General features: G+C 38.7%; 1 protein-coding gene across 2 annotated transcripts in view; it reads left to right on the top strand.

Annotated features, from left to right (window-relative positions):
• Positions 1–20,296, top strand: part of LOC149244504 (uncharacterized) — a 297,889-nt gene that overhangs the window by 276,962 nt on the left and 631 nt on the right. Inside the window, exons 9-11 of one of the 2 annotated variants that reach the window (XM_089374881.1) lie at positions 19,378–19,544; positions 19,724–19,777; positions 20,043–20,096. In XM_089374881.1, the coding sequence (XP_089231007.1) occupies positions 19,378–19,544; positions 19,724–19,777; positions 20,043–20,096 (275 nt within the window). The remainder of the gene's footprint in view (positions 1–19,377; positions 19,545–19,723; positions 19,778–20,042; positions 20,097–20,296) is intronic. The other variant, XM_089374882.1, reaches the window with a different exon arrangement.

The raw sequence follows: 20,296 nt of genomic DNA, 5'->3' as shown, positions 1-20,296 counted from the left end.
ATAACAACCACCTGTCGTGGAAGACTTGAACACTGTTTGGAAAAGATCTGTTGGGTCAGCTCTCTCGGATCAGTGTCAGGACTAGGCAACCTTCTTGCTAAAGGAGCTTCAGATTACTGAAAATTCGGCCTTGGATCTGTAACACCTTGAACTATTGTGAAGCCTAAACCTTGTTCTATACTCCTGTAGCAGCTCGATCAGGTGTAAGATTTGGATTTGTGGCAGTCTTCCAGACAAACCAAAACTCAGACTTGTTGGAGTTAAGCTCAGCTTGGATTGGAGGACAGTCTGTTTGTATCACTTATTAAAGACAATCAACTCGGATCATTTGTCTCAGACTTGTGACAAAGAAATTAGGCTCGGATCACTTACCTGGGAACAAAACCACACCAGACGAAGCTGCAGTGGGAGGCTCAGACTTGAATTAGGCTCGGTTCTATGTTAGAAAAGCGTTAGATCAGTGAAAAGGAGCTTGGTCCTGTAGCTGTTAGCCTCAGCAATTAGGACGTGTTACACCTTTGTAGCCTTGGTTGAAGAAGCTCGTATTGCAGACCCTTTTTGAGCTAGAATAGTGATCAGCCTGTGGTGTGTTGGGTGCCACTTCGAAGCTCATACCAGCAAGAACTCTAGAAGAACAATCACCTGATCTCTGGACTGTGAAGTACTCGTGAAGAATATAGTGGCATATTAAATGTTTTGAACAGTGAAGTAGTCTTGAACAGTGGCATTGTTAGATGGTAGAATCTCCTCTTGAATAGTAGCATTGGTGAACAACAACAACTTCTCTTGTTGAGAACTTGAGGACTTGTGGGCAGTGGAGAATATAAGGCTCAACCTACTGAAGACACTTTTGAAGAATTTGTGGATACCTTGTTTGAAGTCTTTGTGGAGTGATCTTGAAGAAGATCCTAGCAGGGAGCCTTCTTGTTGAGTAGCCTTGACTGATCTTGGAGTTAATCTTGAGGACCATGATGCATTATTGAAAGTCATCATGAGGTGACCTTGGAGATCTAGATTGAGTACGATGAAGAGCATTGGTGACACCTTCAAGGAGATCAAGGTTGTCATTGATGATGTAATGTGGACATTGTTAGAGTCAGTATTTGCATACTGTCATCAGTGATCAAAATTCCTCTTTTACATCATATTAGTGTCCCATGTTGAAATTTTTATCATGCCACCTAGGTCATCATGTAAAAATTTACTCACTGATGGTAGCCCAAGTTCAAACTCCAAAGCCCCTGTCAAAAAATCAATATTTGCTAGCCCACCTTCATGTGTCTTGCTGAGCATACATTCATTTTAAAGGTTCATGTCATCATGTCTTCTGTCAGTGAAGTCCACCTGAAGTCTGTTTGTTCAAGCCTTCAAGGTCCCATTAGGTCACTCGGTTTCATTCCTCTAGGGTCCAATAAACCACCATTCACTACATAAGGCCGGCGAAAGCATGAGAGTGAAAGAAATAACATTCCTTTTTCAGTCAAAGAGGATTTGCAAACATGTAACTATGCTTGCCCGAGCTCTAATTTTCATTCCAAAGTATGGGTTTGGTTCCAGATTGTAATTTTATTTAAAAAAAAGAAATGTAATATTTTTATTTATTTATGTAATTTTATGTTCATTATATGTAATAAGTTACGATTCCTAAGCTGTTCACTCAAACTCTATTGCCAACATCATCCACCTGCAAAGAAAAAAGTCAGAAGTCAAAGAGCATTAGTGTGAAAATTTGAAAAGTGACATGAAACATTAGAAAATGGGTTTTCAAAGCATAAATTAAACCCATTCAAGTATAAAAGCCCTCAAAGACATCAATTCAGCATTCATTTGCACTCCTACACTCTCAAAGCATCCTCAGCGAAAGCGAATTTTCGAGAAATTGTGCAAAAACAGGGGTAGAGGGCGCATTTTAAAACTGGAGGGTGCGTTTTGAACTGGTGTTGCGCGTTTGCCTTAAAACCCTTAGTGTTTCCTAAGGGCGTTGCGCGCCTATTAAGAAAGGGCGCATTTGAGTAGATTGCTGCTTGTTTGCCCGAAAACGTCTAGAGATTGCCCAAAGAGCACTACATCATCTCCAAGCTTCAAAATGTGTCACCAACATGCTCTAGCAAACAAGTAGGTTGAAATCATATCACTCCTCTCCTTCACAGTTGAATTACATGGGGCTTCATTGTGTTCTGGTGTCCTACTAAATTCAAAACCCTAGTAACATAATCCCATTCCTAAATTTCATTTTCTAGCATCCCACTATCATTCCTACATTTCAAAACTACCCACTGTTACCTCCCTCATATCACATATCCCCATTTTCATCTCCTCAATTTCCTCACACCATTCCATACTCTCTACACCTACATTTCATTTCATCATCTCCCTAGGGTTTGACTCCAATAACTCATCGCAGAAGAAGAGAACAAAAGTCAAAGTGAGAAAAAAAGACAGGAGAGGAGGCTATCTAAGAGAGGAGGAAGAATCATTAGACATGAGCCAACTAATACCAAAGAATTCATGGCATTTCCCATCACTGTGACGAGCTTTAAGCATGTGGGTTGTTTTGAGTTTTGTGTGAAAGTACAAAGGATCCAATATTACCCTGTGTTGACCAGATTATTCATCACCAACCTCCTTGACAACCAGGTAACCCTTGCTGGTGTCACCTTCATTGTATCTCTTGCTATCATATTAGTTGTCTCTGGGATCCCAAATGTTGGGGGAAAATGGTTTAAACCAGTGTTGCGGGGGAGCGCCCCCCCCCCTCGCTCCCGCTCCCGATCCGCGCTCCGGGCGGGAGCGACTCGGGAGCGGGTCGGGAGCGCGCTCCCTAAAAAAAATTTCGCTCCCTGCCTTTTCGGGAGCGTTTTCGGGAGCGTTTTGCCTTTTTTGCATTTTTTTTTTTGTAGTAATGTTCGAAATGCAATTTTTTTTGAAAGAAACAAATAGTTTTTGAGTGGGGCAACTTAATGATCAAGTCTAGGCCCTAGTATTGATATGCTATTCATGGTAATGTTAAATTCTTAAAGTAAAAGTGACATTTTCTTTAATTTTCATTTTCATCCTTTTACTTAAATTTTTAACATTACCATGAAATGACTCAGGATGTTTGAGAGTGGTTTCGTCCTCATTGGATTTCATATGGAGAAAGTAGAATTTTAGATTTCATTCAAAATCCAGCAGACTTATCAGTTTTTCAGGATTTCAGGATTGGGGGATTGCAATGTTTCCATTGAATTTTGTCATGTATTAGGGTATGGAACTCATATTTAGTCAAGAGTACCAATCCCTCTATGTACCTTGATGTTAGTGACATTGGTTGTCGAACTCCTCTATCATGACCCTTCTAAAAATGTACGCATCACTCAAACAAAATCTTGACTTGACATGCTATGCTTTTTCTATCTTATGTTAATGCTTAGAGGGTGATATTAATGACAAAGATCCCTATACAGATACAAAGGTAATGACAAAGATACCTCTGGATATTAATGCTTGGAGGGTGATATTAATGACAAAGATCCTGATTTTGCAACAAGACTAAAAAATTAGACATTTCTCGTGGTGGCAAGAGGCCCAAGCATAAGAAATAGATAATAGATTTACTTCTCTTTTCTAGTTTCTAGTAGCTTTTATAACTATTGACTCTTTCATATTTATTATGATATTTTTTTAAACAATATATGACAATTTAAGTTTGAAGTTGGCAATTATAACTCATTAGTAATGAATTATGAATATGATGCTTCATGAAAGTTGAAAGTTGTTTCATTTCATTTCATTTTATAACATTTCATTTCATGTTAGATATTATTTGTTGTAATGGTTACACTTAGCTTACAAGTACAACTTTGGTGATCAATGATGATAAATGTTATATATTGAATTTTAAAAGCTTGAAACTTTAAGATTGATGAATCATGAGACTCAATATGTTGTATGTTACTATGTTACTAACTTGCGGACGTGGTTGATGAAGATTATAACTTCTAGATGATTGTTGTTATATGGTTCAATGACAATCTATGTTTTTTTATGTTTTTTATGTCTATTTCATCATTCTACATGTTTTTGTTGACATATATGTATCAAAAATTAAAAAATATAAAAAATATATATATTTTTAAAAAATCGCTCCCCGATTCGCTCCCAAACCGGGAGCTTCTGAAAATGGTCGCTCCCGCTCCCGCTTCCGCTCCCGCTCCCCGCTCCCGCTCCCGCTCCCAAGTAACATTGGTTTAAACAACGAGAATTGGATCATTTCTATTATGAGCCATTTCTTAAACCAAGGTACAAGAATGAGAGAAAGAGGATTTTTCCTTTTTCTTACCTCCTAGACAGATATGTTCCCATGATGAAAGTCATCATGAGGTACTTCACTTGTGAGGGTAGGTTTTCTAGGCTTTATTCCTATCATATCCAGCTACTCATGCATTTCACAAGAGTCAAAATGCTCAATATACCCTACTATCTTTACCGGAGCATTGACAAGATGTCATTCATTGCCAAAAAGAAAGATTATGATCATCAAATGCAAAGTATCTTTCACCACTCCCTCATCAAGATGATAGTCCTCCATTACCTTGATCAGCTTAACATTGCATGGGACACCTTTATATCCAATGAGATTTTCACTGTCCCACCTATTCAACATGGCCAAGAAGCACCTTCATCATCTCATCCTTCCACATCCATTCCTCCACCTCAGCCTACAGTTCATACATCATCACCAAATCAGTCTCTTTCACCCACCTCACCACCATCATCTCCATTTCACACTGAGATTGGGTCACCTAGCAGGGGTGAAATTAGCAAGCCTAAGAGGGTTGATTTGGGCATAATGGCACATACTTATCAGAGAGGCCATAGGCAGGTGTTTGCCCCACAGATTGTGGGAGGGGCCTTGCCTTCTTCATCAGCAAAGCAGGTACACAAAGGCAAAGAAAAAATGACAGAGGCAGAGATCAAGCATGAGGAGGAGGACCTCCATGAGACAGAACAGGATTTTGACCTGGTTGACCTAGATGAACATAATGACAACGAGGACATTAGCATAGTTATCAAGGAGCATAGTCATCAAGGAAAAAGATGCATACATCAAGGAGCTCCATACCAACTTAGAGGTCTAAATTTATTATTTCATATTATGAGCAAGAAAACCAGCAGCTTCAAGCCAAGCATGATGTCATGGAGATTCGGCTCATTAAGGCAAAAAGAGAAGAAATGAAAGCCAAGGCATTGCTTGATGAGGCCTATGACAGGTATGGTGAACCTGAACCTGAACAAGAACCAAAAAGCAGACCTAAGACTAGAGGGCTGAAAAGAGCTTTAGAACTAGAAAGACAAAAAGTGGCTGAACTTGCTAATCAGCTCACCCTCAATGAATAGTTTGCCAAAATGATGAATCAGAACCAGAAGTATTGGCTCGAGAGTGTAAACAGTCATCTTGAGAAACTCTTAGACAAGGCCAAAAAGGACAATGATATTCAGAGGATGGCAAAGCATTATGCCATAAGAAACAAAATTGCAAGGGGCAAGCTCAAAAGAGCCCATGCAAAGATTGAAGCCTTGACCAAGCAAGAGGAGAAAAGGAGGCTAGACATTCTTGCCGAGGCATCACTCCATGCCTCAAACACATGATTAGCCATCATCCCACCAATTTTGACAAGTTTTGAGCAAATTTTTGCAAGTTGTGAATTACTGTGTTTTTTGAGGCATTTTTAACACAGTGAAAAGGTCAAACGCACAACACCTAGGGTGTTGCGCTCTTTTTTGGGGCATCTAATGAGCAAAAGGTCAACATCATTGGATTCAGAGTGATGAGGACATGCACCTTGTGCATTTGCTAGGCATTTGGAGACAAACAGGTCAATCAAAAAGGTCAAAAACCACCAAAAAACCACCTTTCTGCCTCATTTTTGGCTTGGGCGCTGCACGTTTACCAGTCTTGGGAGATTGAGTTTTTGACAAGGCAAATGAGCTCCAATTTGAAAACTGAAGACATGTCTAGAAAGTAGACTTGAAGGGCTTTCAAACAAGCCATCTTGGAGCAAATTTGGACACCAGGAAGGCACCCAAAAGCAGTCTTGAACTTGGAGGGCGCGTTTGACAAAGAGAGGGCGCGTTTGACAATCTTCTCCAATTTTCTGAGTTTCTCTCTTGTTTTGATTTTCACCTTGGCAAATGATGATTTTACCTATGTAAATGATTAAATTGGATGTAATTCTCATGTTTTTACTATTACCTAGGGTAAATGCATTAGGTAAATCAAGCAGATGAGGTGTAATGAATCAATTCACTTAAGATAGGAATGAGTCACTTGGACCATCCTACAAGTTAGCTATCAGTTCAGATTTTTGTGTAATATCTTCCTCACCTCATGGATTCGACCCCTAAGGATGAGGGGAAGTGGTTTTCATGTCTATTTAGTCCCTTTCTTCACCATAGAGAAGGGTTGGAATCAGTTGGATGTTTGGCTATTGATCAAAGACACTAGTGTAATCAGTATTTGGCAGAATTTAATGAATGAGTTGCAGCTATTTTGATGGAATACTTGTGGTATGGAATTTTGACTTAGTTTCTTCTTATGTTGCATATGTTTGAATGTTTTGTACTCCCATATTTCACTTCATTTCTATGATATGTTGATTTTCAAGTTGATGAGAAGAATACATCTTATATGCTCTGTTTTGGGGAAATCTTCATAATTTATCCAGTTTCTTCAGTTTAGAAAGAATACATGTTTGTCTTACTCTTTCTAGCACCTCACCGGTCTTATCCATCTCATTTTAGAACCTTAAAGTGTTTGAGTGCCTACCTACTTTGCTCCATCAGATGTCTGCAATCATACCCTCATTTGCCCTGACCTAGTCTCTTTGACCTAATCTTCATCCAACAACACCATCAAATTAAATCAAAACAACCTCTTCACTTTATACCTAGCTTAAAACCCTAATCCATCCAGCCCTCCTAGTTGTGATTCTTTGGAGAGAGCCCTCTCTGGCTTGGTAGGGCTAGCTATCAAGTCAAAAGATTGGTCTGTGGTTACCTCAACTGGACTTTTCCTCAGCCTTGGAGATCCGGAGGAGTGATAACAGAGACCAAAGTGAAGACTAAGCCAAGATTGACAAGGCTTGTTGAAGAAGACATTGGGAGCCGTGAAGTATAACCAAAATATATCTTGATGAAGTAAAGCAAGGGTTGGAGCCCAAGAGGTTGGAGTCTCGAAAAGACAAGGTTGGTGCCTTGGATGATAGGGTTGGAGCCCTAGAGGATCAAAGTCCTCAAGAAACTAGGTCGAAGCCTGAACCGGATATAGGGTTGGACCCCTTGAGGTTAGTGCCTCAAAATTGACAAGGTTGGTGCCTTGGAAAGTCCAAGTTGGTGCTTGGCACATTACAGGTTGGAGCCTAGGGAATTGAAGATCAGTCTCTTCATCTAGGGTTGGAGCACTACATATATCGTACTTGATTTATTATAAAGAAGAAATTTATAAAAGCATTTATTTTTATCGTTCATTTTGTGTTCTAAATATAAGTGATCTAACTGGTAAAAATAACAATTGAAAAGAAACACTAATTCACCCCCCCGTTCATTATTTCCAACAATTGGTATCAGAGCCAATACCTTCTCTCAAAGCCTAACAACTTGAAAGTAGATCCTTAGAACACAAATGGCAAAGCTAAAGAAGAAAGCCTTCAATCCTCCTAAAGATGTCTCTTCCTCGATTGTGAAAACTGAAGACAATCGAATTGGAAAGGTTCCGTTGTTCAATGGAAACTTTGATGTATGGAAGGTAAGAATAAGAAATTTCTTAATGGCACAAGGCGTCGAAGTATGTGAATCAGTGATTACTGATAACATGATGAACAAAGAATCCAAGGAGTACAATACAAGAGCAATGAAAGCAATTTTGAATGGGCTACCAAATTCTATAAAGGCCAATTTGGAAAAACGTTCGTCAACAAAAGATATATGGGACAAACTTCATGACCTTCACTCAAAAGGAGCATTGACCATGACCTCTAGTCAAGAAGATGATGGAAAGCAAGAAGGAAATCCAAAACCCATCAAGGAAGTTGAAAATAAGAATGATGACATCAAGGCTAAAGAAGACCTAGAAGAAGAAGAAAGCAAAGAAGACTTTGAAGAAGATCTCTTGACTAAATTTATAGCTGCTATGGAAGAGATTAACAGTTTGAAAAAGGAAAATGAGGAACTTAAGAAGAAAGTGTAAGATGGTGACCAGGACAAGACAAGGAAGAAAGTTGACCTTTTCAAGCTTCAAGTATAAGAAAGAGATGAGGAGCTCACCAAACTTGAGGAGGAATTTCATCAAAACAAAAGAAAGCATCATGAAGAAGTTATATCCATGACAAATCAATTGGATAAAGGCAAAGAAAAGGGAAGAAACTTTCTCAAGCCACCTTGAACAATGACTCAAGAGCTTGAACAAACTTGAAGTAGAGTTTGGTCAATACAAGGAAGAGGTCTCCTCCCTTAGATCTCAACTAGAAGAAGCAAGGAAACAAGCACAAGGAGCTGAGAAGGTGATGGAAGCTTTGGCATTCATAGAAGGACAAGTTGATGAAGCAGAAAAGGAGAGAAACACCATGACATGCCAACTAGAAGAAAAGGATGATGACATCACCAAGTTAAGATCAAAAATCACTTCTCTTAAGGCCCAATCATGTGAAGCAACCAAGATGAAGGAAGAAATGGAGATCATACTATCAAAGAAGGATGAAGAATGCAAGAAAATGAAGGAAGAAATTGTCTTTCTTAAAAAGGAAGTTGACTTGCTGAATAAGAACTTGAAAAGTTCTCAAACCCTAGATGACATCCTAAGTCATCAAAGGTCTCCCCTTGATAAATCAGGTCTTGGCTATGCAGGTGAATCCTCAAGCAAGAATGATAATGCTTCAAACAACAAGGATGTGAGGAAGCCAGAAAGAAATGTTGATGCTCCCAATTCCAGCAATGGCAAGGAGACGAGTCAAGACAACTATGGAAGAAATCCTACTCCAAGGAGATTTGCAGATGGCATCAAGAATACAAAAGGCAATGAATATCATCAAAGAATCCCAAGGCAAAAAGACTTCAGAAGTACATCAAGGAAATCTTCATCTCCCAGGTATCGAAGTATATTTCTTAGTTATTGTTATTTTTGTATTTACTTTGGGCACATGGCAAAAGATTGTAGGGTATATCACAAAGACAAATATAATGGTCCCCATCAATCTCCTAGAAGGAATTTTGCAAGAAGTCATGATTACTCATTCATAAAAAAGTACTTCAATTGCCATAACATTGGACATATGGCACATGATTGTATCTTGACTTGGCTCCCTACACAAGCTAGAACCATGACAACCAAGCCAAAAAATAAAGTTACACAAATATGGAGAAAGAAGCAAATTGGATGCAAAAGTCTCTTGGACACTCTAGCCAACAACACATGTTGATTTGATGAAGACATCAAGATGTGATATCCCAAGTATTTGATGGTTAGACTCTGCCAAAAAAGTACCATGCATACAGTTAGGGGGAGTTTGTGATTCTTAAGCATTCTTGCAGAAGCTATCCATGAATGGGCCCCTATGAAATCCTTGATGAGTCACACATGGACAATCATCCTTTGATAGATCATCTCTTGGGAGCAACTCCATTGAAGGACATGATCCCTTATTCATTCGATGGACTATTGTTGAAGATCTCTTCCATTTGATGACTGAGCAAGTATTCTTTCTTGAGCTAGAGGAGTTTATGCAAACAGGGGGAGTTGGTTCATCACATGAAGAAATGCAAACACATCTATCATGGACCACATTGCTAAAAGGAAGAGCACCATGACAGGGGAGTAACATACCTATGAAGAACTACTATTCATGAAGAAAAGAAGTAGCTTGACAAGGTGAGTACTTGGGCACCCCATTTTCCATTGATGTCAAAGGGGGAGAGAATGTTGGAAGGGCAAGAATATTTCCATCAATGACAAAGGGGGAGATCATTAATCAAGGTTGTCATTGATATCAATATGGCATTGGATGAGATGGAAAATAAGCTGGAGATGCCTGGTTCTAGATGATGATGTCATAGCTCTTGTTTGATAAGGATGCCATTAATGAAGATGTCAAGCTATTAATGATGCCATTATGATGTCAAGCCATTAAGAAGAAGTCTTGTCCTAGATGCCTATTATGCATAATGTCCTAGATGTCCTTGAACTAACCATGAAGACACTATAAGCTCTTGTATCCTTGCTTTTGATGAAGAAGCACTAGAAATCATGATGATATCCTTACTCTTGATGAAGAAGTCCTTCTTATTGATGCTCATAATGACTCTTGATGAAGAAGCTCTCCTTGTGATGATCTAGCCCTTGCTCTAACAAATTGATGAATGCTGCATATGGTTAATAACTGCACTATCATGATGACATATATGGTGACATTACCACGATGACATGGATACTGCCTCCTACATGATGACCTTATGATCCTATGATTAATGACTATGATCCAATGATGAAACAATGGAGAAGCCATGTTGTCCCAAACTTCTTATGCACAAAAATTAGGGACAGTTAGAAAGAAAAATATTTTTTACCACCTTAGAGGCATCCTTCAAAAATGATTCCTATAGCATCTTTATAGAATATATTTTTTCCTTTCTAATGAGCCCTTGCTTGCCTCGAAACTCCCAATAGTTTGTGAGATATTGAATTTTTAAGTGAAGGAAATTATTCCTAGCAGCAAGTCGATCTACACTCTGTCATACAAGTCGACCTCACCTCAAATAGACACATCCCTTCATTTTCATAGAAAAATGCATATAAATATAACCGCAGACCTTCATTTCAAATCATTATTTTCGATCAAGCAATTTCAGAGATATCTACAAGAGGCCGAGGAGCAAGAAAATATTGTTTCGGCAAAATATTCTTTCAAGATTGGACTATAACAACGACATGCCATGGAAGACTTAACATTGTTTGGAAAAGATCTGTTGGGTCAGCTCTCTCGGATCGGTTACAGGAGTAGGCAACCTTCTTGCTAAAGGAGCTTTGAATTATTGAAAAATTGACCTTGGATTTGTAACACCTTGAACTATTGTGAAGCCTAAACCTCGGTCTATACTCCTGTACTAGCTCAGTCAGTTGTAAGATTTGGATTTGTGGCAGTCTTCTAGACAAACCAGAACTCAGACTTGTTGGAGTTAAGCACAGCTCGGATTGGAGGACAATCTGGTTGTATCACTTATTAAAGCTAGTCATCTCGGATCATTTGTCTCAGACTTGTGACTAGTGTTTTAAAACTTCGACTTCGGTTTGGAAATAGCCGAGGGTCGGCACCGACTCGATATTGACTTGGCTGGTTTGATTTCAATGACTCGGTCATTGTAAAAAATACATTAAATATTTGTTTTTTTATAAAAAAAACATAATTTTAAAGATTTTCATTCATGTTTCCAAACACAAAGCTTTAGAATATAGAGAGAAGACAACATATAATCAAAGTAGGCTCATGAATATATCCATTATATACCCAGTGCACTGACCAATACATACATGATATAGAGATCAAAACAAAAACACAACCAAGGTGGCTCTAAATGGTCTCTACAACAAAAGTAAACTGTAAAACATCACTAGTCACTAGTACTACTGGCAACTGCTAGAGGAGCCAACATCATCTGTCTCAAACTTTGAATCAGAGTCAGACAGGGAAACCCATTGCTCTTCCTCATCATCATCTCCAACTGCAACTATAGAAATGGTAGCACTAGCAGGCTGTGCAGCAGTTGCACGCTGAGATAGATGAGATATGTGCTTCCATCATGGCTAAGTAGAGGAAGCGCCTGCAACTTGAGGACTTGGGGCTGAGCCTGAGGCTGGTACCAATGGATTTGCATTCAACTGAACATTTTGTTCAAGTGATGCCTCCATCTGTAAATCCAAATCAAGATCCTCATCAGAATCAAACTCTGTTGGATGACTCTCCACTACCCAATTTGATGTTGGATCAATATCTTCCAACATAATGGGGGATCTGAATTAGGTCTTTGGTTCAACAATTGGTTGCGTTTGAGCCAAAGGTTGTATTGGACATAGACTAGATCATTTAACCGTTTTTTATCCAAACGGTTTCTCTTCTTCGTGTGAATCCTCTCAAAGACAAACCAATTACACTCACACCCAGTAGCACTGCAAGTTTGACTCAAAATACAAATTGCAAACTTTTGCAATTGAGGATAATGGCTACCAAAAGCCTCCCACCATTGTGTTGCAAAAAACATAGTAGTGTAAAGAGTTAGCTCAACAAATTATATCCAACAATCAACTTTCAAATTATAAATAATTTAACAAAATAAGAATTTGAAAATTGAAATTTTTGTTTACTTGGCTCATCTGCTTCCCTTGCAATCTTTGCTAGGTTCTTGCCAAACGTCCCTGTGGCTTTGCTGAAACAGGTGACCTGTTGGTGTATCTCCAGCTGATCACTCTCCAATGGGATCATGTGATCAACGCAGTCAATCAATCCATCTCTAACCTCCCCACCCAAAGCTCATGCCTCCAGAGCTTTATAATGATACCTTGGGTTCAAAAAATACCCAATTGCATGTATAGGGCGATGGAGTTGATTGTTCCATCTTTCATCAATGATTGCCCAAATGGGCCCATACTTAGCCACTTTATCATTGTATGCCCTCTTTATTTTCTCCTTTGCTTGATCCATAACCTCATAAATGAAGCCCATAGCCAATCTTTCCCCATCCACCAACCGCAACACCTTAACCTGTGGCTCAACAACCTTCACAATTTCTATTGCCTTTCTCCAAAATATTTCTTCATTAACTTTCTTTTTCAATTCTTTGCCTTCCTGTTTCAGAGACCACTGGCTTTGATTGCATTCATCACTGGAAAAAATCTTTTGCAAGTTTATATGTTGTGAAAACATAGATTGCAATGTCAAAAAATGAGTTGCAAATCTAGTGATGGCAGGCCTAATAATACCCCTGCCCCCTGTGTGTCTCCTCATCGGGCTCAAAATCCATGAATGATTGTAGATACATTTTGTTATGCTTTTGGCATGATCTACAGTGTTCTTGACCCAATCTAATTTGCCAATATCCTCTAGCATGAGGTCTATGCAATCTGCAACACATGGGGTCCAAAAGATGGTTTTGTGTTTTTCCTCTAACAGTTTACCAACAAGAACATAGTTAGAGGCATTATCTGTGATGAGTTGAACAACATTAGCCACCCCCACTTCCTCAACAACCTCATCCAATAGCTGAAACAACAATTGTCCATCTTTCACCTTATCATATGCATCAATTGATTTTAGAAACATGGTTCCCTGTGGGAAAAATATAAGAAAGTTTATGATGGTACGGTTCCTTTGATCAGTCCATCCATTTGACATGATGGTACATCCTGTTTTTGCCCATGAGTTTTTGAAATCTTTCAAATTTTCATCAATGGAGGAAATTTGTTTCTACAAACGAGACCCCTTAACTCATTCATAGTAGGGCCTTTGAAGCCCTTTCCAGTAGCAAATATGGCATCAAACATAGGCTCATAATATGGTGAACAGGAAGCATTGAAGGGGATATCAACATCATACCACCATTTAGCTATGTAATCACACGTAGTCTACCTCAATTCTTTCTTCCAATGGTCATCTAAAGTGGGTTGCAAAGTTCTACTAGCTTGAGGACCATGTGCATCTGATGGAGAGGAGGGTGTGACAGTGAAATAACTTTTGATATTAATATCACCCTTCTTTGCATTTTACTCTTACCCTTTTTTTCTTGCATGGTCTACAAAGAGGGAGGAACATAGTGGAAGGGGTTGGATGCATCAGTACAAGGGATAGAAGAAGAGCCCTCAAAATCAAAATGGGGGTTGGTAGCCATCATTTGTTGTATACTCTTCTTCCTCCCAATTTGAGCCTTTATTTCTTTTTGCCTAGCTTTTTTTCCTGAAACTTCTCAAAGTTATTTAACAACTCCTTCCTAATCTCCCCAATTTGTGGTGATTCACATGGAGTAATTTGGCCTCTAATACCTACCAAGTGTTGTTTCAGCCTATGAATGCCCCCATGACCCTCCTTAATTTTTCTATGGAAAAATTTGCAATGCATTTGATTATCAACCATTTCAACGTATTTAAGCAACATCTTTCACTCTAGGAGCCATTTTTTGACTTGGAAATGAAAAGAAAAGATCTGAAAATGAAAACAAAAAAAATAGCATTGCTTCAATGTTCATTTTTTTTACAAAAAACACTTTTTCAATTTCTAGATTTGCATAAATTAATAAATAAGAAAAAACAAATTTTAGAAGTGAAAAAAAAAACCTCTAGGCACAAACCGCCTCCTCAATGTTGGTCCAACAAACCAACTCTTCAATGTTGCTCCAATGACTTCCTAAGAAGCTCCTCACTATTGCTCCAATGCTTGCCCAAGACTCCTCACTACTGCTCCAAAAACAAACACCACAACTCTTCACAAACTCTTTACAAATTCTCACACAAATGCAATGAGATGGCTCTGAGGAAATGAGAGGGGTTGGGTAGCTTTTATAGGGTTGGGAGAGGTAAATGGACCTCAAAATTACCCTAAGCCAAATTAGAATTGGCTGTGGGGTCCTTTTTTCCCCAAAAAAATCCTGAAGCCCCAATTTAGCCATGGTGACCGAGCCATCCGAGTTAGCTCGAGTTCGGGTGAGCTGCCCAAGTTGTTACCAGTTGGCCGAGTCGGTCACCGGCTCAGTAACAACCCGGCCAGTTGAACCGTTTTGGCCACTGAGCTGAGCCGGCCAGGCAATGGTTCAGTATGGCTCAACCATTTCGGTTTCGATTCAACTGTTTCTTAAAATAGTGGACACCACATGTGACTTGCTTGGATATCAAGGGGCCAACCCCTAAGTCACAGGACACGTCCTCCAAGGTCCCGTGTCTCGTATTTTACGTGTCGGACACGAAAACGGCCCTAAAACGTGTCAAAAACGTTTTTCATCGTGTCTTGTAAAATGTAAAACGTATTCGCCGGTTTTCGTTGTGTCCTGCATCTGGAAAACGCGTATTCCGTTGATAGAAAACGTTGCCTGCATAAGCTGCATTTTTTTTGAAAGAAACAAATAATTTTTGAGTGGGGCAGCTTAATGATCAAGTCTAGGCCCTAGTATTGATATGCTATTCATGGTAATGTTAAATTCTTAAAGTAAAAGTGACATTCTCCTTAATCTTCATTTTCATCCTTTTACTTAAATTTTTAACATTACCATGAAATGACTCGGGATGTTTGAGAGTGGTTCCGGCCTCATTGGATTTCATATGGAGAAAGTAGAATTTTAGATTTCATTCAAAATGCAGCAGACTTATCAGTTTTTCAGGATTTCAGGATTGGGAGATTGTAATGTTTCCAGGTGACACCACCTGCCCGGGCTACCCCTGCCACCAGTAGAGGACGTGGTCTACCTCCTATAGCTCCTACTTCTAGTTCTTCAACTTCTAGAGCATAGCAAACTCCACTGCCAACTCCACCATCACCAGCATCTACATCTAGAGGGAAAGGGAAAGCTGTGGCATTTTCTCGCAAGAGGGGCAGAGGAAATCAATAGAATTAGACTTTAGTTATTTTCTTATGTGCTTTTAAGTTGTACATGAACAATGAACAATGAACATTGAATATTCAAGAATCAAGATCAAGCATATCACATTCTAATTTTTAAATAGTAAATTTTGATTCTATTTATTTTTCTAAAGTGAACTATGAACTTTGAGAAGTAATTATATTTTAATTTGATTAGATAAGCTGCAACCTGCAATTTAATATGGATAAAAAACTATATTTCGGTATATATATATATATATATATATATATATATATTATTAAATATATATAAAACGTGTCCCCCGTGTCCTTTTTCCAGGTCGCTGCGTTTTGTATTGAATACTTGTATTTACGTGTCCTCCGTGTCTCGTGTCCTCGTGTCATGTGACTTAGGCCAACCCTTTATTCACTATGTTTGGAGCCTATTCTCACACCTTGGCACACTTTGGTCTCCATTAGGCCTTCTCAATGGCCCAATGTCTCATTATGTTTACTATTTTTTCCCTCTTGAAAGGCTCATCTTTCTATTTTGGAGCTATCTTGGTGGGCTTGTCACTGAGTCATATCATTATTGTACATTATTTTATTATTTGGGGCATTATTAGGCTAATTAGGCTATTCGAACCCCCTTATGGATTGTATAAATAGATGAGAGGCTCATTCATTCCTCTCATCATCACTTGGATTGGATTAGTATCTCTTGAGAGATTTTCGCACTTGTTTCTGGGACAAAATTTTTGGAGTTTCTGGATGCACTATGATGTTTGGATTTTCGCTATTGCCTTTGGAGCTTCTTTCTATTGTGAAGTTGATGAATGGGTATACTCTAACTCTCATGTAAGTGAAATTTTAATGCTATTCTTGTTATCTTACTTGTCTAATGCATGTTATTGTTATCATTATTCTTGTATGGGTTAAAGTAATGCGAAATTCTTCTGGAAACCTTGAATAAGTGATTTAATGCATGCGTTGATCTTTGAGGGAGTGGTTGAATGTTCGGAGAGGCACCTCATAGGTTGAAAGCCCTTGAAGCTTCATCTCCTTTGCAATTCGAAGTATAAATCTCTAAATGACCTTGTTGTTGCACCTTGAAAGGCTAGCAATAGTCATCTAGGGCTCCTTAGCATATGAATATTCTCGACCTAGGTGTATCTTGACTCCATTAAGCCAAAGAAGCAGGGCACTAATCCTCGCATCTCTTTGGTGGTCAAAATTACCCCTCTTTTTCTCGTTTCTTCCAATTTTAGGCCTAACCCTAGTAGGTCACCTAGGGCATCAAGTGAAATCCTTTCTAGCTAGTCAAAACCCTTGCATTTTGGTCCACTACTTTGCTGGGGTTTTCTCAAGAGGTCCTCCAAGTTTGAGGCATATCTGACAGTGGAATGCCGAGATATATTAATCCCTAGCCGTAAGACCATCTCTTTCCCTAGATTAATTTTGGCTAGTGTCCTTACTTCGATCATTTCATTTAAAATTCAAAAGAGAATATGTCCTTTGATCCTATTCTTCTCCCTAAAAGTCAAGCCCCTCTAGTGTTGATGAACTCCACATCTTTGGCCTAGTTTTGTTCCACTTTCGTTCTTTGTGGTCCCACAACTTTATAACTCAAATTCCACAAGGATTGCATAGAAAGCATTTCTCCACAATGATTCTCAGGTCAAGGAAGCATCTTGTCAAAGGATATTCCTCAAACCTAGGCTTAAGCATCCTCTTAACTCTTCCTAGAGAGTCCATCACCTTGCTTCTTGAACAAGTAAGCAATTCAATTGAGTCTCTCTTGTGAATAGGTTCTAGGGATCACTCTCCACCCATTTATTGATCTAATCACCCTAGTGATTCCTCTTATATCAATTCTCCTATCAGTAAAAGTCCATAAAGAGCAAGGAGCTATAGCTGAGGTGATAGTGGGCTATTGCTCCATTGTTGCCACTTGACTAAGTAGCAGCTCCATAGGATCCCTTCCTAGGACCCTTGCTAGTTTGAGCAGTAACAAAACCCATGCTTAAAATAATAATTTTCTTTCTTCTTTTTCTTGTAACATAAGATATACACTATGACATGAGTACAATGACAATTATGAAGTCCCAAACTAGTTATAGTTTCCAACCGAAGGTGCTTGGGATAAGGTGGAAGCCCAAGTGGGATGTCTTATTCTACTTGTCCATTGCCTCTGTGGAGGTGGTGGCTATGCAGCACTCTCAATCTCATCCTCCGAATGTATCTCTATTGGAAGTGCAACATTTCCCTATTCATCCTCCTCTTCTGACATATTGACATCCTGCTCCAACGACCTAGGTGCCTCTTCCATAACAAGCCTCTGTGCCTCCACTCTCCATAGACTCATGGTGTCAATCACATCTAATGAAATGACATCCATGTCAAGTGCTTTGCCAATCTGCTTTACCCACAATTTGAGATAGTAGACATAGGCCATGTCTTTAAGGTGGTGGACATCTAACATATGTGAGGGTCATATTGTGATTGGAGAATGATGAGCATAAATTAAAATTAATAAAATAGTAAATTATAAAAAATATTAATTTGACATTTCAAAACTGTTTCCCTTCTTGGAGTGTATTTTTTCAAAGAACTAAACTCACAGTTGCACCTTGAAGACCCCAAGTTTGATTGGGCACTCAAATGGCAAGGTTCCAAGTTTCTATAACTCTGAGAAACTGGGCATGTCATGGGGCTCTTGGATGGTCAGGGAAATTGCTTTGGCATTTAGTTTGTCTGTGGAACACCTCTGAAATTTCAACTTGTGACTCCATCGAATGTGATCATTGTAATGAATCAGGTCTCTTAGAATTTGGTTATGACAATGAAAAAATATGCGCGGCATCTTATTTTTGACAATTTTTTAGGACTTGATTCAAACCAAAACTTGTATGTACATGAGTTTCTAGAATTTCTGTGCCAATTCGTTGGATATTGACTTTTGATAGCCTCATCTCCCGTCCTCCAACAAATTATGTCTCACTGAATTTGGATTTGTCTAAAGAAAGTTATGGCTGTGTGGACACAAAGTACCCTTTTAAAATTCTAATCTGAGGTGAAACAACGTGAGAAACACTGAAATACTGAATATGCGAAATATAGCTGGCAAACATGGCTTCCAAGTACAAGAATAATGATGAGTTGCTTATGGGAAAATATTTCCCATCAACCGAAGCAGGTGCCAGTATTAAAGTGTCACATACAACTTGAATAAAATGATATATATACTGAATCACATTTGTTCTACATGTAGGGCTCATTTACGGCTGACATACACAATACAAAATTTCCTAGGAAGATAGCGAGGAACACAGAAAGGCTTGTAATCAGAGAGTAAAAGGGTTCTAATTAGTTATTGCGTGGAGTGCCAATGCCTTTATATTTGTATAAACTGAGATACAAGGTCCTATAATGTCTTTGTCGGCATCGAAATTTCATTTGCCACCATTTTTATTATTCTACAAAAGCTTGATTTGTTAGGGATATCATGCATATGATGTTGGGAAGAGAAAGCCATGGTGCATAAGTCGACTGAAAACATTAGGACTGAAAACATTAGGCCAGATTTAAACGGAGACATGGTATTATCTGAAGGATTGAATAATTTAATGGAAGCTTGACAACTTTTGGTACGAAGTTTGCAGTGATTTTAATTAGGGTTTATTTCTTAAAAGAAATGTGTGATCAGCAAGAGGAATAACCCTTTTTGCTAGTTGCAGCTTTTTATATTTTGTCGTTATATGAGTTGATCTTTCTTTTGTTGTTGCAGGGGCCTATTTTTAAGAAGCAAGCAGCACACTTCAAGATGGGCTAAAAGTTCCTCCCCAAATCATTCTCATGCTGAGTTTCTTAGGCGGTTTCCTAAAGAAGATGCTGAGCTATTAAGATCCCAAGGTACGGCCTTCAAATGGAGTCCATATAGCTCACGCATGGCTGGTAAGTAATTTCATTATCATATCCTATTTTTAATCCTTGTCTCATTGTTATAATCTCGTCAGTCTTTGAGATTTTATGTGCAAATGTTCATCGTATGAATCGAATTCAGTGCCACTTCAAGATTGCTGAAGTCAATCTATATTGTTCTGCAAATGACTAATTTTGCATGCTTTCTGTAGGTACACCTGTAACTGCACCCCGGAGTACAGCATCTCCAAGTTCACGGATGCCAGGTACATGGTTTCATCCTCCTATATCCCCACTTTGTTGCCCCACATATGCACTGAAAAACACATCATCTGTGAGATGATCATGTACCTCGTATATGTTTTCATCCTCTTATCTATGATTTTGACTCATTTATATGTTAGCATTGATGTGGCATAGCCATTCACATTTCTGTTGGCTGTGCAGTCTATTTATTGTAGGTCTTCTATATGCAGACTTCCTCAAGCAGCATACTTTATTGATCTGAATTTTGATGAATTCCTGGTGTAGGTTTATCTTTATCTGCAGCCAAGAAAACTCCATCTCCTAGTTCACGAGTATATGGTACATATTAAAATGTCCCAATCCAGATCTTGTTCTTCCCACATATCTCTGTTACAGTTATAGTCTGTAGAGTCTTCTCCTTAGATTGTTTGTTGTAAAGTTTTGTTCCCTGTAGATCTTTTTTTTCTTGCAGATTCTATGTTTAAACTGCTCAACTTGACTATGCTGATCTCTGCATGTGTGATTGTTGAATTATTTGT

Source organism: Pinus tabuliformis, chromosome 8 (genome assembly GCF_031772625.1).
Source record: "Pinus tabuliformis cultivar Carrire ecotype Pingquan chromosome 8, CPIR1, whole genome shotgun sequence".
NCBI classification, from domain to species: domain Eukaryota; kingdom Viridiplantae; phylum Streptophyta; class Pinopsida; order Pinales; family Pinaceae; genus Pinus; species Pinus tabuliformis.
This window is presented reverse-complemented; position numbering and strand designations above follow the sequence as displayed.